Source organism: Dendrobates tinctorius, unplaced genomic scaffold (genome assembly GCF_039654945.1).
Source record: "Dendrobates tinctorius isolate UK_male_01 unplaced genomic scaffold, ASM3965494v1 ptg000049l, whole genome shotgun sequence".
NCBI classification, from domain to species: Eukaryota; Metazoa; Chordata; class Amphibia; order Anura; family Dendrobatidae; genus Dendrobates; species Dendrobates tinctorius.
The window spans coordinates 21,172,611-21,186,486 of NW_027361717.1; the positions used below are offsets into that span (position 1 = coordinate 21,172,611).

Consider the following 13,876-nt stretch of genomic DNA (forward strand, 5'->3'; position numbering starts at 1 on the left):
CAGCTATTCACCGTTAGCCATCTCCTATATAATCTGGGCCCTGGCAAGCACTCATTGCCAGAGTAGCTTCATGCTGCATGGTTAGTAGATGGTGGTTTGTTGTAGCTGTTTGAGAAGGTGTTTGGTGGATTTATCTGAGACTGTTGTGAGGTTTTGGGTGTGTGCTAATTCCCTTCTTCTCCTACTTTGGTTTTTTCCCATCATCCACTCCCCGGTGTTTTCATCTGTTGTTTGTGTGAGTATATTTTTATGATTGGTATTTTCCTTTATATCTGTTTGTATTACCTTGTTAGTCTGGTAGGTGTATTACGGTGTACTACTACTCCCCTCTTCCCTGGCTGAGGGAAGGGTACAGACTGAGGGCAAATTCAGGAGCTAAGGCAAGGTTCGTTACCCGGCATCTTCACCATCAGAAGTAATCAGGGTAACAGGGCGATCTAGGGCACCCCTAGCGTTAGGGACAAGGAAGGAGCCCCTGGTCCCAAGACACCCGACTGCAGAGTCGTGACAACTGACCAGGAATAGTAAAGTGGCCAACACTTTCAGAGATGCCTGTCTCTACGTCTCCTGGATCCCTGTGCAACTGATTTAGGTTGCACCAACAGTATGTCTGTCCCTGTTTATCACTTACCTATCCACTGCTTCATTTGTTGTCTATGTTACTGACTGAGATAGCAAACAGCTATACTCCTGCTCTCTCACTCCGTCCCATACACAATGAATGGAGCAGCAGCGTGCATGTGTGACCAACCTTGCCTCTCGATGAACAGGTGCTCAAAAGTCCCATTCCACTGATCTATCAGTATTCCAACAAATGGACGTTTATCACCCATCCTTTGGAACCATCCTGTCACATTTAATATATAGTAAGGCTGAGTATGGGTGGAAATCCTCTCCAAGGAATTACACAAAAGGCATCATTTTATAAAACTGGTACTTCTAGGCTAATTGTAAAATATCTTTTTGCTTTTTTTAAATGTTTACATTTTATCTGCTGAATTGGTAAATAAGATTCCACGAGATCTTGATTGATCACTAATAGTGATGAGCGAGTATACTCGTTGCTCGGGTTTTTCCGAGCATGCTCGGGTGATCTGCGAGTATTTTGGTGTGCTCGGAGATTTAGTTTGTGTCGCCTCAGCTGTGTGATTTGTGGCTGCTGGCGCGCTTGAATACACGTGGGATTTTTCTAACAAACAGGCATTCCTCACATGTATTCAGCCTGTCCATCAGCCACAAATCATACAGCTGCATCGACAGAAACTAAATCTCCGAGCACGCCAAAATACTCGGAGACCACCCAAGTATAGTTGGGAAAACCTGAGCCACGAGTATACTCGCTCATCACTAGCGCTACATCTGATTCTAAAATCCATTCTAAGTGTGGAGTCCCCAGGTCTGATTCCAAGCTATTTAATTGTAAAGGGTCATCAGGATTTACCCCTGGAAGGTATTAGGACCATTATCAGCCTCCTAATCCCCTCTTAGATTATGCCTGCTTTAGCTCTAAGTGCTCAATGTAACTTTAATGGTTCCTGCTCCCCCTGACTGCAGTCCCCGGACTAGTCTGGGGCCGCTGTCAGTCACTGCAATTGCACTGGGGGAGCAATGTAAGTAACATCGAGCAGCGTGCAGGAAGAACAGGGAGGTGGAAAATAAGTCATTCCCAGTCTCCTCCTCTCTGCACGCTCCATGATAATAGTTACATTGCTGTGGGCATGCTCCTCCAGTGCGGTGGCATTGAACGATCCCAGACAAAACCTGCAGGCAGGGTGAGCAGGGACAATTAAACTTCTTTTTTAAACACCTTTAGGGTTTACGGTTAATACAGGAACCATTGAAGAAGGGATATCTTCTAGGAGTAAGTCCTGATGACAGGTTCCATTAATTTTGTGTCCGTATTTGTAGGTTGCTAAACCAAATACAGTGGAGGAGTTGGTGAAATTACTGGTGAAGATGGCACGAACTGACCTGGAGAAAGTCCGCGCCATCTGGATTTGGATTTGTCACCACATTGGTGAGAAGACTTTTTTGCTTCACAGTACGATATGTTGTACAATGCATGGCAGGTATATGGTACGATTCATTATAAGGAATATTTGCACTTTGGCTCCTGCAGCTTCTCTCCCTGCTCCTTACATATACATTTCCACATCACAGTCACTTTCTGGCTGGACAGGTCAGTTTCAGTAAATATATTCCATACAATACAATAACATTCGTGCACTTTTTTTTTTGTTTTTATTGCTGTGCGCTGTGTCGTTCTTTTGTTGTACTTCCTAGAAATGAATGAATAAATTGGCACCTGGGTGTTACAAGTTGGGGGTGTGTCCTTACACTGTCCAATCAGTGCTGACAGTATTGAAATGTGTATGGATACACCCCTTAGACCAGGGCAATGGAAACACCCAACTGTCAAATTATGCATCATTTTCTACAAGAGATAACAAGGGAATGGCACCAGGCTGAGTTATGGAAGAAGATGCTAAAGAATTGTTATTTCATGGAAAATACAAGTTTTTGCTAATACAGAAATATCAGGAGAAATGACAGATCCTCTTTAAGTCAGTGCTGGTGGGCTATTTGGACATATGTTGCATAGTAAGGGTCCAATCTAGTGACAGACACATATCCTATACCAGTGTACTAAATAGAACATCACTAGTTTTAGTATTTTTGAGCGCATTAAAGTATCTGCAAAAACAAACTTAGGCTAGGTACACATTACACTTGTGCCAAATGTCAGGCACCCAATGATGGCCACTGTCATGATGAATGCGGAGTAGGGCCGGATTGGCCATCTGGCAATTTTGGTAAATGCCGGAAGGGCCCATCTGGTTGTGGGCTGCCTTGTCTGCTACATTGCTAACAAAATCAGTGTTCTCAAGACACCCATACTGTTAAGAGTTGTGATGGAGCACCATGTCACTGACTCCATCACTTACCTCAGCAGGCCACGGGTATCATTAGACATATTGGTCTTGTTGTAAATCTTCCTTTCCTCCATCCAGGGTAACATTAGTAATATATCCCATCCGGTTCTTGGGGATGGGGACAACGTGGGCCTGTGTGATTTCAAATGCCGGGGCTGAATTTCTGCCCCAGTCTGTACCTGATGCAAAGGCATCTGTCCAACATAGGTCAGGACTAGAACTGTTGTTTCCCCAAACAAATCCATCGGGTAGGTCTGTTATCTCCAACCACTGAGCATGAGATGTGACAATCACTTCTTGCCGGCACCCACAGCTTATCTTTTGACTATCTGGTGTGGCACAATGTCACTTGTGGGTCAAAAGTAGAGCCAAGGATGTCCGCAGCCGGTAAGAGTGGGTTTCTTCAAGCTATTGTCAAGTAACAAAGGATTACTGATCTGGTCAGTGGACTGGGTCAAGTGAATAGATTAACACCAACTCTTAATAGGGACCCATTGTAAAGAAACATATACCTTATGATATACGTTTCTTCTCAGTTGTCCAATGTATAGGGAACCTATCTGCTGTACTTTGTTATACAAATAAACAATCAGTACGCCCGAACTTGGCAGAAAACACTTATAATCTCCCTATGTTGAATGACAGGCTATGCCAATGTTACGATATACATCAGTTAAAGCTCCCAACGTTTTCCTCTACAGGCTTTCAATCTACACATGTATGTTCAGAACTGAATGCATTTCATGTCTTACGCAGAATACGACATAGAAGCTCTGGAGGATAAGTCAAAGTGGTGCGGTGACCCCAATCAGATACTGCTTACAGGAAAAGGAGCCTGTGAGGGATATGCAAGTCTGTTTGAGACCATGTGCAGGTAGGAGACAATGAAGAACTTCCTAGTTTACCTCTACCATGTATTAAATGTCAGTGAGCTATGGCTCGGTAAGTTTAGTGGAATAGACTAGGAGATGTGACCTTTACTTAAAGAAGCAGGCACTTGTATAGTAATTAAATGAAACAATCCCTAGTATCCAGACAATCAATGTCAACTGATTTTGTAAACTGCTTGCTGGATGTGGACCATCTTTCAGTTGAACATGTTGCCTCGAGCACACATAAATGTTCTCTTATCAGAATAGTAAAAGTAAATTATTCTCACAAAAAAAGAAATGAATAAAAAAAACAATGATGAACCCACTTACCTATATTTTCATCCAACCTCCAGACTTGCTGCCATAAAGTGCCTAAAAATTGGTGGCTACTCTAAAGGCCACTGCTATGAGTTAGGCCATACGTTCTCGGAAGAAACAAACCATGCCTGGAATGCGGTTTATCTAAACAAGAAATGGCATCTTCTAGACTCTACGTGGGGAGCAGGACTTACTGACAGCAGTAGTAGCAAGTTTAATTTTCGGTAAGTAAGAATAAATTTCCTTTGCTACCAATTGCCGTAGTCATGTTAAATAAATGCCATATAAAGAGATATAAGTTCTCCAAACAGAGCCTTAGAAATCAGGGAGAGAAGTCAGTGGGGTGAGAGTCTCCTGCTGTAGGCAGTTGCCTTACAGCCTGCAAAAGGATAGAGAGAGGGGGAAAGGGCATGGATGATCTTCCAGAACACAAACATTTCATACATATTTTTAATTTTAAATGCTGTATGATACAAAAGTAGGAGAAAATTAATGACATTTGGGAGTTTTGTTTTGTGAATTTATTATCTTCAGTAATCTATGTATGTCCATATACTAGTCTCAGTGGTTATCTTGTATGGTTGGATGCTGAATATTTAGACCTTCACCCCATGGGCTAAATATTACAAAGGAAATGAATTTAGCCAAACTGTAATTAAATCTCCTCCACATACTCTGAATGGAAAAGCATTTTTGCCCACAGAACTGGTGCACCCTGGGCATCTTTATATCTTGCTCACCATCCATTTCTGTACAGAAACAGTTGTGTGTAGAACTCCTGAGAGATCGTCTACAAATAAAAACACTATAAAATCTAGGTTTTCCATTGAAGAAAAAAACGGGGAAGGGTGTTTTCACATTGTGTTCTGGCACCCATTCATTAGACCCATCGAGACTTACATCCAAACTGCGTAAAATGGGATTCGGGCCTATGCACCAGCAGCGTCATAGGCTATAATGGTGCTGGCAGAGCGAACGTGTGCTCTGCCATTCATTATTTCTGTGTGTTTACTCTTACTGGAGACGGACACCAAGACACAGTTTACTAAGTCTTCAGTGTCCGCCTCCAATAGGTGTACATGCCTGAAAATGATGCACGACACAGCACACATTCTCTGTCGGCACCATTATAGTCTATGAACCTGTCGGTGAATACACCAAAATCCCATTTTGAGGGGGGCTCAGACGTAAGCCTTGACGAGACTAACGAACGGGTGCCAGAACGAAGTGTATAATTATCTTAAGTCAGTGTTCACACAGAACAGAGACGCTTGCCATCGAAAACCACAGTGTCTCAGGCTCATTGAACTATTTGATGTCCAGTGTCATGTTTAGGCAGCCCTAGTTAAAATTACTGTTATTGTGAACAGTTAAGCAAGCTGAAGAGGAAATTAACTCTGAAAGGCTTAAAGTTAAAGATGACACAAACTTGTATATATTTTTTGCCTAAAATACAAAGGAAATATTTTGTAATTTTTTAAATGACAAAAAAGGAAGATGGGCCTACACAAAACTTTGGGCATCCTTGGAGATTTGTGTGCTTAGATGACCAAGGTTTCAGACCTTAATTAGCTTTTTATTGTTATAGCTTGTTCACTATCAGCGTTAGGAAAGGCCAGGTGATGCAAATTTCATAGCTATGTAAAACCCAGCATCCTCTAACCTTGTGAAAAAAAACAGCAGCCATGGGTTCCTCTATGCAGCTGCCTTGCACTCTGAAAATGAAAATGGTGGAGGCCCAAAAAACAAGAGAAGGCTATAAGAATATAGCAAAGCGTTTTCAAGTTGCCCTTTTCTCAGTTCGAAATGTAATTAAGAAATGGCAGTTAACAGGAACAGTGGAGGTCAAGATAAGGTCTGGAAGACCAAGCAAAATTTCAGTGAAAGCTGCTTGCAAAAGGGGGTGCTACTAGGTACTAGCCATGCACGGAGTCCAAACTTTTGCATCGGATCATTTTCCTTTTCTTGTCACAATGACAATTTTGACCGTGGGTTCCCAAACTTTTACATGTCACTGTATAATTACTTAATTATGCAGGGAAACAACTGCTCACCCACAAAACATTGCTGCCAATTTTAACAACAAAGTTGGTGGGTAAAAAGTAGTTTCCTTTCAAAATTGAGGTCTAAGGGGTAACCTTTCTCCTTGTGGAGAGTTACTTACCGGCCCTGGCAAGCCCATGTAGGATGCTTATTTGCTGTAGTGGTGCCAAGTTAGGTTCCCAAACCATATATGATAAAATGAAAACCTGGCACTCAACTTAATGCTTGGTGAGGCAGTTTATTGTAGTACCAGAAAATGTTTCGGTCGATATAGACCTTCACCTATGGCTCTGTTGGACTGCACCCATCTTCGTTTGATTTAATGACTCTCACCATAGAACATCTACAGAAGGCCATTGAAACCAGCGCAGAAAAAATCAAGAACATTGAATCACAGCTATCTACTCTTGGCACTCCCGACGAACTGAGTTCCCTGAAAGCTCAGATCAAAACTCACGTGGACCAACATCGCAAAGAAACAGAGAATAGAAAACGCATCAAATTTACCAGAGACACTGAGGACTACCAATCCAACAGAGTTTACAGATGGCAAGATTCCTTCTCCTCCCGCCGAACTACTGGTCGCCCAAACACACGTACCTCCACAGACTACTCCACGTCAGGGTCCGACCAGGATCAAGGACTTTTCCCTTCCAGTTCTACGAATTTTTTAGCACAGAGACGTCGCTTCCCCCGAAGAAGAGGACTAGACGGGGGCAGGGGCGAACAACAAAAGAACCGAGATCCAGGACGAGTAACGAGATCACAGGTACCTACCCATTGGTGATCAACATTTCTTCTAGACAATTGGGTATTTCTGAAAACCACGTACTTCAAAAAGGACTCTCCTTTTGTCCTACATACCGGTGCCGCACCTTTGATCTTGAAATGGATTTGCAACGTTTTTTTCGCTCCTTAAGATTGAAAGTTCATTTCTCTAAGATTCTTCCCCCCATAGTGTCTAATCCCTCTACTTGTGACCAGTCTAAATTGTTGTCATCTCAGAGTTTAGGCCTACGCACTAAAAGCCACTTTCGACCGCCTCATGCATCACATGCAGTGGAGACGTTCATAGATTTTGTGCAAGTCTCTTTCCAGACCCTAAGGACTGACATTGATAAAGGTAGATTACATTATCCACCGAACCTGTCTTCTACTGAACGCCAAGCCCTACAGTCCCTTCAGGACGATAAGAATATAATTATAAAACCAGCGGACAAAGGTGGTGCTATTGTAGTTATGGATAAATCCGACTACCTTTCTGAGATTCTACGCCAACTTAACGACAATATCATCTATCAGTCACTGACCAGGGACCCTACTAGTTCCATAAGAAACAAGATTTCTGATGTACTCCATAAATACTCACTTCTAGGTGTCCTTGATACTAAAACTTGTGACTATCTCACCAATACCAACCCAGTCACACCAGTTTTCTATACATTACCAAAAGTTCACAAATATTTACAACATCCACCCGGGAGACCGATTGTAGCTTCAAGCGACTCTATCCTGTCACCTATTGCCATCTTTCTAGAAAAAATTCTGACTCCATTAATCCGCAAAGCCAAATCTTTCATACTAGATACAGGAGCTTTCCTAAATACTTTAAAGGAATTGGGCACCATCCCTACAGACGCCATTTTGGTTTCACTAGATGTGAAGGACCTATATACTTCTATTCCACATATTGAAGGCATCAACTCCATCCACCGTCTACTATCCAATTCTGACATGGACCCAGACCAAGTGAACCTCTGTATAGAAGTTTTAATACTTGTTCTAACCACTAACCATTTTTTATTCCAGGACACCTTTTACTTACAGATCCGTGGCACCGCGATGGGCTCGAACGTAGCACCCCCGTATGCAAATTGTTACATGGCAGATTTAGAAGAAAACATCATCTACAAAAATGACTTATTCAAATCCAACGCTCTTCTGTGGAAACGCTATATCGATGATGTATTTTGCATATGGGGGGCACGTTGGAGTCCCTTCTCTCCTTCTTTGATATACTCAATTCCTCCTGGCCAGGTATTTCTTTTACAATTAGTCACGATTCACACAAGATGAATTTTCTGGACATCATGATCATCAAGGATCCTAACGACATACTGTCCTCTGACCTACAGTATATACTAAATCCACAGACCGTAACAGTTTGCTACATTATCAGAGTCTACACCCTTCATCCACAAAAAATGCGATTCCAAGATCACAATTTCATAGGGTGTCCAGGATTGTCTCTGATAATACTAACCGTTCAGTATGGCTTAATGAGATGTCTGCACGATTTTCAGAAAGGGGTTATCCCCCTTCAGTACTAGATGAAGCAATGTCTGAAAGAACCTCCTCCCAAAATAGACCCACCAACCGGATCCTGTTTGTCCATTCCTTTCATCCTTTCTCCTATATCATCCACAAGTCTATCAGAAAAAATTTAATATTCAAATTGCCTCTTCAGAGAGGAAGAGGACTAGTATTCTATAGCACCACCTGTTGGAAGCAGCAATCTTACAAGTCACTATATATTTCTAGTCCTCATCCTCTCTGAAGAGGCAATTTGCATATTAAATTTCCCAGAGGAGTATTGCACGGCGAATAAGTCTCCTTATATTGTCATGCCAGGGCCGATATGTCACTCTCCACAAGGAAAAACTTTACCTTTAGGCCTCAGTCCAGAGCCTCTCACCTAGCCAAATTTAGAGCTCATAATTTGCACTGATGAGGGGCAATGCCCCGCAACACCGTGGCTGCAAATTGAGATTGCGCACTCTGTGCGCATCTACTCCCCCTCCAACCTCCAACTGGCTGTCATCTACCGCCCCCCAGGGCCAGCCACCACCTTCTTTGACCACTTCACCACCTGGTTACTTCATTTCCTTTCCGCGGACATCCCTACTATCATCATGGGCGACTTCAACATCCCCATCGACACTTCCCTCTCAGCTGCCACTAAACTTCTATCTCTCACTTCCTCCTTCGGCCTCACTCAATGGTCTTCTACAGCCACCCACAAAGATGGCCACACACTGGACCTCATCTTCACCCGCCTCTGCTCCCTATCTAACCTCTCTAACTCACCTCTTCCTCTCTCTGACCACAACCTGCTCACATTCTCTTCCCTCTTCACTCCATGTCTACAATACCCACCCCACAAACTTTCACACCCTCGCAGGAATCTGAAACACCTTGACCTACACTCATTCCTCCTTCGGCCTCACTCAATGGTCTTCTACAGCCACCCACAAAGATGGCCACACACTGGACCTCATCTTCACCCGCCTCTGCTCCCTATCTAACCTCTCTAACTCACCTCTTCCTCTCTCTGACCACAACCTGCTCACATTCTCTTCCCTCTTCACTCCATGTCTACAATCCCCACCCCACAAACTTTCACACCCTCGCAGGAATCTTAAACACCTTGACCTACACTCATTCTCCGAATCCCTCCTCCCTCTTACAGATATAAGTTCCTTACACAATGCGGATGACGCTGCCGCTCTATATAACACCACAATAGCTGTAGCTTTGGAATCCGCTGCCCCACTTACACATACCAAAACTCGCAAAATCAACAGACAGCCCTGGCACACCAGCCTGACCAAAGAGCTGAGGCGAGCTTCCAGGGCTGCTGAGCGCAGATGGAAAAGATCCCACTCCAACGAGCATTTCATCGCATTCAAACAGTCCCTCACTACTTTCAAGACCACACTCGCCACAGCTAAACAAACCTACTTCTCATCTCTCATATCCTCCCTGTCTCACAACCCTAAACAGTTATTCAACACCTTCAATTCTCTCCTCCGCCCCCCAGCACCTCCTCCCTCCCCACTCATCTCAGCTGAAGACTTTGCCTCATTTTTCAAGCAGAAAATTGATAACATCAGGGACAGTTTTGGTCAACAACCCCCAGAGCCCTTCCTCCCGACTTCCCAGCCCTCCACCTTCAAAACCAACTTCTCCACCATTACAGAAGATCGACTCTCCACTCTACTCTCAAGATCACATCTCACCACCTGTGCACTCGACCCGATCCCATCCCACTTCATCCCAAACCTCACCACAGTCTTCATCCCAACCCTAACCCATCTCTTCAACCTATCACTAACAACTGGTGTTTTCCCCTCAAGCTTTAAACATGCCTCCATCACACCTATCCTCAAAAAGCCCTCTCTTGACCCATCCTCTGTATCTAGCTATCGCCCTATATCACTTCTCCCATACGCCTCCAAGCTACTGGAACAACACGTCTACCTTGAACTGTCCTCCCATCTCTCTTCTTGCTCCCTCTTCGACCGCTTACAATCTGGCTTCCGGTCACACCACTCCACTGAAACTGCCCTTACTAAGGTCACCAATGACCTCTTAACTGCCAAGAGCAAGCGACACTACTCTGTCCTCCTCCTCCTGGACCTGTCGGCTGCCTTTGACACAGTGGACCATTCCCTATTATTACAGACCCTCTCATCCCTCGGCATCACAGACTTGGCCCTCTCCTGGATCTCATCATACCTAACAGACCGGACATTCAGCGTCTCCCACTCACACACCACCTCCTCACCTCGCCCCCTATCTGTCGGAGTCCCACAAGGTTCAGTCCTAGGGCCCCTGCTGTTCTCTATTTACACCTTTGGCCTGGGACAGCTCATAGAATCTCATGGCTTTCAGTATCATCTTTATGCTGATGACACACAGATCTACATCTCTGGACCAGATATCACCTCCCTACTAACCAGAATCCCTCAATGTCTGTCCACTATTTCATCCTTCTTCTCCACTAGATATCTGAAACTCAACATGGACAAAACAGAATTCATCATCTTTCCCCCATCTCACGTGACCCCCCCTACGAACCTATCAATTACAGTAAATGACTGCCCACTCTCCCCAGTCCCACAAGCTCGCTGCCTCGGAGTAATCCTTGATGCTGATCTCTCCTTCAAACCACATATCCAAACCCTTTCCACTTCCTGCCGACTTCAACTCAAAAATATTTCACGCATCCGTTCATTCCTCACCCAAGAATCTGCAAAAACCCTAGTCCATGCCCTCATCATCTCTCGCCTTGACTACTGCAACCTCATGCTCTGCGGCCTCCCCTCAAACACTCTCGCACCCCTCCAATCTATTCTAAACTCTGCTGCCCGACTAATCCACCTGTCCCCCCGCTATTCCCCAGCTTCTCCCCTCTGTCAATCCCTTCACTGGCTCCCAATTGCCCAGAGACTCCATTACAAAACCCTAACCATGACATACAAAGCCATCCACAACTTGTCTCCTCCATACATCTGTGACCTCGTCTCCCGGTACTTTCCTGCACGCAACCTCCGATCCTCACAAGATCTCCTTCTCTACTCCCCTCTTATCTCCTCTTCCCACAATCGCATACAAGATTTCTCTCGCGCATCACCCCTACTCTGGAACTCTCTACCACAACATATCAGACTCTCACCTACCATCGAAACCTTCAAAAAGAGCCTGAAGACCCACCTCTTCCGACAAGCCTATAACCTGCAGTAACCACCGATCGACCAAACCGCTGCACGACCAGCTCTACCCTCGCCTACTGTATTATCACCCATCCCTTGAAGATTGTGAGCCCTCGCGGGCAGGGTCCTCTCTCCTCCTGTACCAGTTATGACTTGTATTGTTTAAGATTATTGTACTTGTTTTTATGTATACCCCCCTCACATGTAAAGCGCCATGGAATAAATGGCGCTATAACAATAAATAATAATAATAATAATAATAATAATAATAATAATAATAATAATAATAATTCTCTGAATCCCTCCTCCCTCTTACAGATATAAGTTCCTTACACAATGCGGATGACGCTGCCGCTCTATATAACACCACAATAGCTGTAGCTTTGGAATCCGCTGCCCCACTTACACATACCAAAACTCGCAAAATCAACAGACAGCCCTGGCACACCAGCCTGACCAAAGAGCTGAGGCGAGCTTCCAGGGCTGCTGAACGCAGATGGAAAAGATCCCACTCCAACAAGCACTTCATCGCATTCAAACAGTCCCTCACTACTTTCAAGACCACACTCGCCACAGCTAAACAAACCTACTTCTCATCTCTCATATCCTCCCTGTCTCACAACCCTAAACAGTTATTCAACACCTTCAATTCTCTCCTCCGCCCCCCAGCACCTCCTCCCTCCCCACTCATCTCAGCTGAAGACTTTGCCTCATTTTTCAAGCAGAAAATTAATAACATCAGGGACAGTTTTGGTCAACAACCCCCAGAGCCCTTCCTCCCGACTTCCCAGCCCTCCACCTTCAAAACCAACTTCTCCACCATTACAGAAGATCGACTCTCCACTCTACTCTCAAGATCACATCTCACCACCTGTGCACTCGACCCGATCCCATCCCACTTCATCCCAAACCTCACCACAGTCTTCATCCCAACCCTAACCCATCTCTTCAACCTGTCACTAACAACTGGTGTTTTCCCCTCAAGCTTTAAACATGCCTCCATCACACCTATCCTCAAAAAGCCCTCTCTTGACCCATCCTCTGTATCTAGCTATCGCCCTATATCACTTCTCCCATACGCCTCCAAGCTACTGGAACAACACGTCTACCTTGAACTGTCCTCCCATCTCTCTTCTTGCTCCCTCTTCGACCGCTTACAATCTGGCTTCCGGTCACACCACTCCACTGAAACTGCCCTTACTAAGGTCACCAATGACCTCTTAACTGCCAAGAGCAAGCGACACTACTCTGTCCTCCTCCTCCTGGACCTGTCGGCTGCCTTTGACACAGTGGACCATTCCCTATTATTACAGACCCTCTCATCCCTCGGCATCACAGACTTGGCCCTCTCCTGGATCTCATCATACCTAACAGACCGGACATTCAGCGTCTCCCACTCACACACCACCTCCTCACCTCGCCCCCTATCTGTCGGAGTCCCACAAGGTTCAGTCCTTGGGCCCCTGCTGTTCTCTATTTACACCTTTGGCCTGGGACAGCTCATAGAATCTCATGGCTTTCAGTATCATCTTTATGCTGATGACACACAGATCTACATCTCTGGACCAGATATCACCTCCCTACTAACCAGAATCCCTCAATGTCTGTCCACTATTTCATCCTTCTTCTCCACTAGATATCTGAAACTCAACATGGACAAAACAGAATTCATCATCTTTCCCCCATCTCACGTGACCCCCCCTACGAACCTATCAATTACAGTAAATGACTGCCCACTCTCCCCAGTCCCACAAGCTCGCTGCCTCGGAGTAATCCTTGACGCTGATCTCTCCTTCAAACCACATATCCAAACTCTTTCCACTTCCTGCCGACTTCAACTCAAAAATATTTCACGCATCCGTTCATTCCTCACCCAAGAATCTGCAAAAACCCTAGTCCATGCCCTCATCATCTCTCGCCTTGACTACTGCAACCTCATGCTCTGTGGCCTCCCCTCAAACACTCTCGCACCCCTCCAATCTATTCTAAACTCTGCTGCCCGACTAATCCACCTGTCCCCCCGCTATTCCCCAGCTTCTCCCCGCTGTCAATCCCTTCACTGGCTCCCAATTGCCCAGAGACTCCATTACAAAACCCTAACCATGACATACAAAGCAATCCACAACCTGTCTCCTCCATACATCTGTGACCTCGTCTCCCGGTACTTTCCTGCACGCAACCTCCGATCCTCACAAGATCTCCTTCTTTACTCCCC

The 13,876-nt window shown here is 44.9% G+C and overlaps 1 protein-coding gene across 1 annotated transcript in view; it reads left to right on the forward strand.

Moving 5' to 3' along the window:
• Nucleotides 1–13,876, forward strand: part of LOC141091200 (uncharacterized) — a 46,338-nt gene that overhangs the window by 19,490 nt on the left and 12,972 nt on the right. The window contains exons 7-9 of the mRNA XM_073576635.1: nucleotides 1,909–2,017; nucleotides 3,690–3,807; nucleotides 4,159–4,347. Coding sequence (XP_073432736.1) covers nucleotides 1,909–2,017; nucleotides 3,690–3,807; nucleotides 4,159–4,347 — 416 coding nt within the window. The remainder of the gene's footprint in view (nucleotides 1–1,908; nucleotides 2,018–3,689; nucleotides 3,808–4,158; nucleotides 4,348–13,876) is intronic.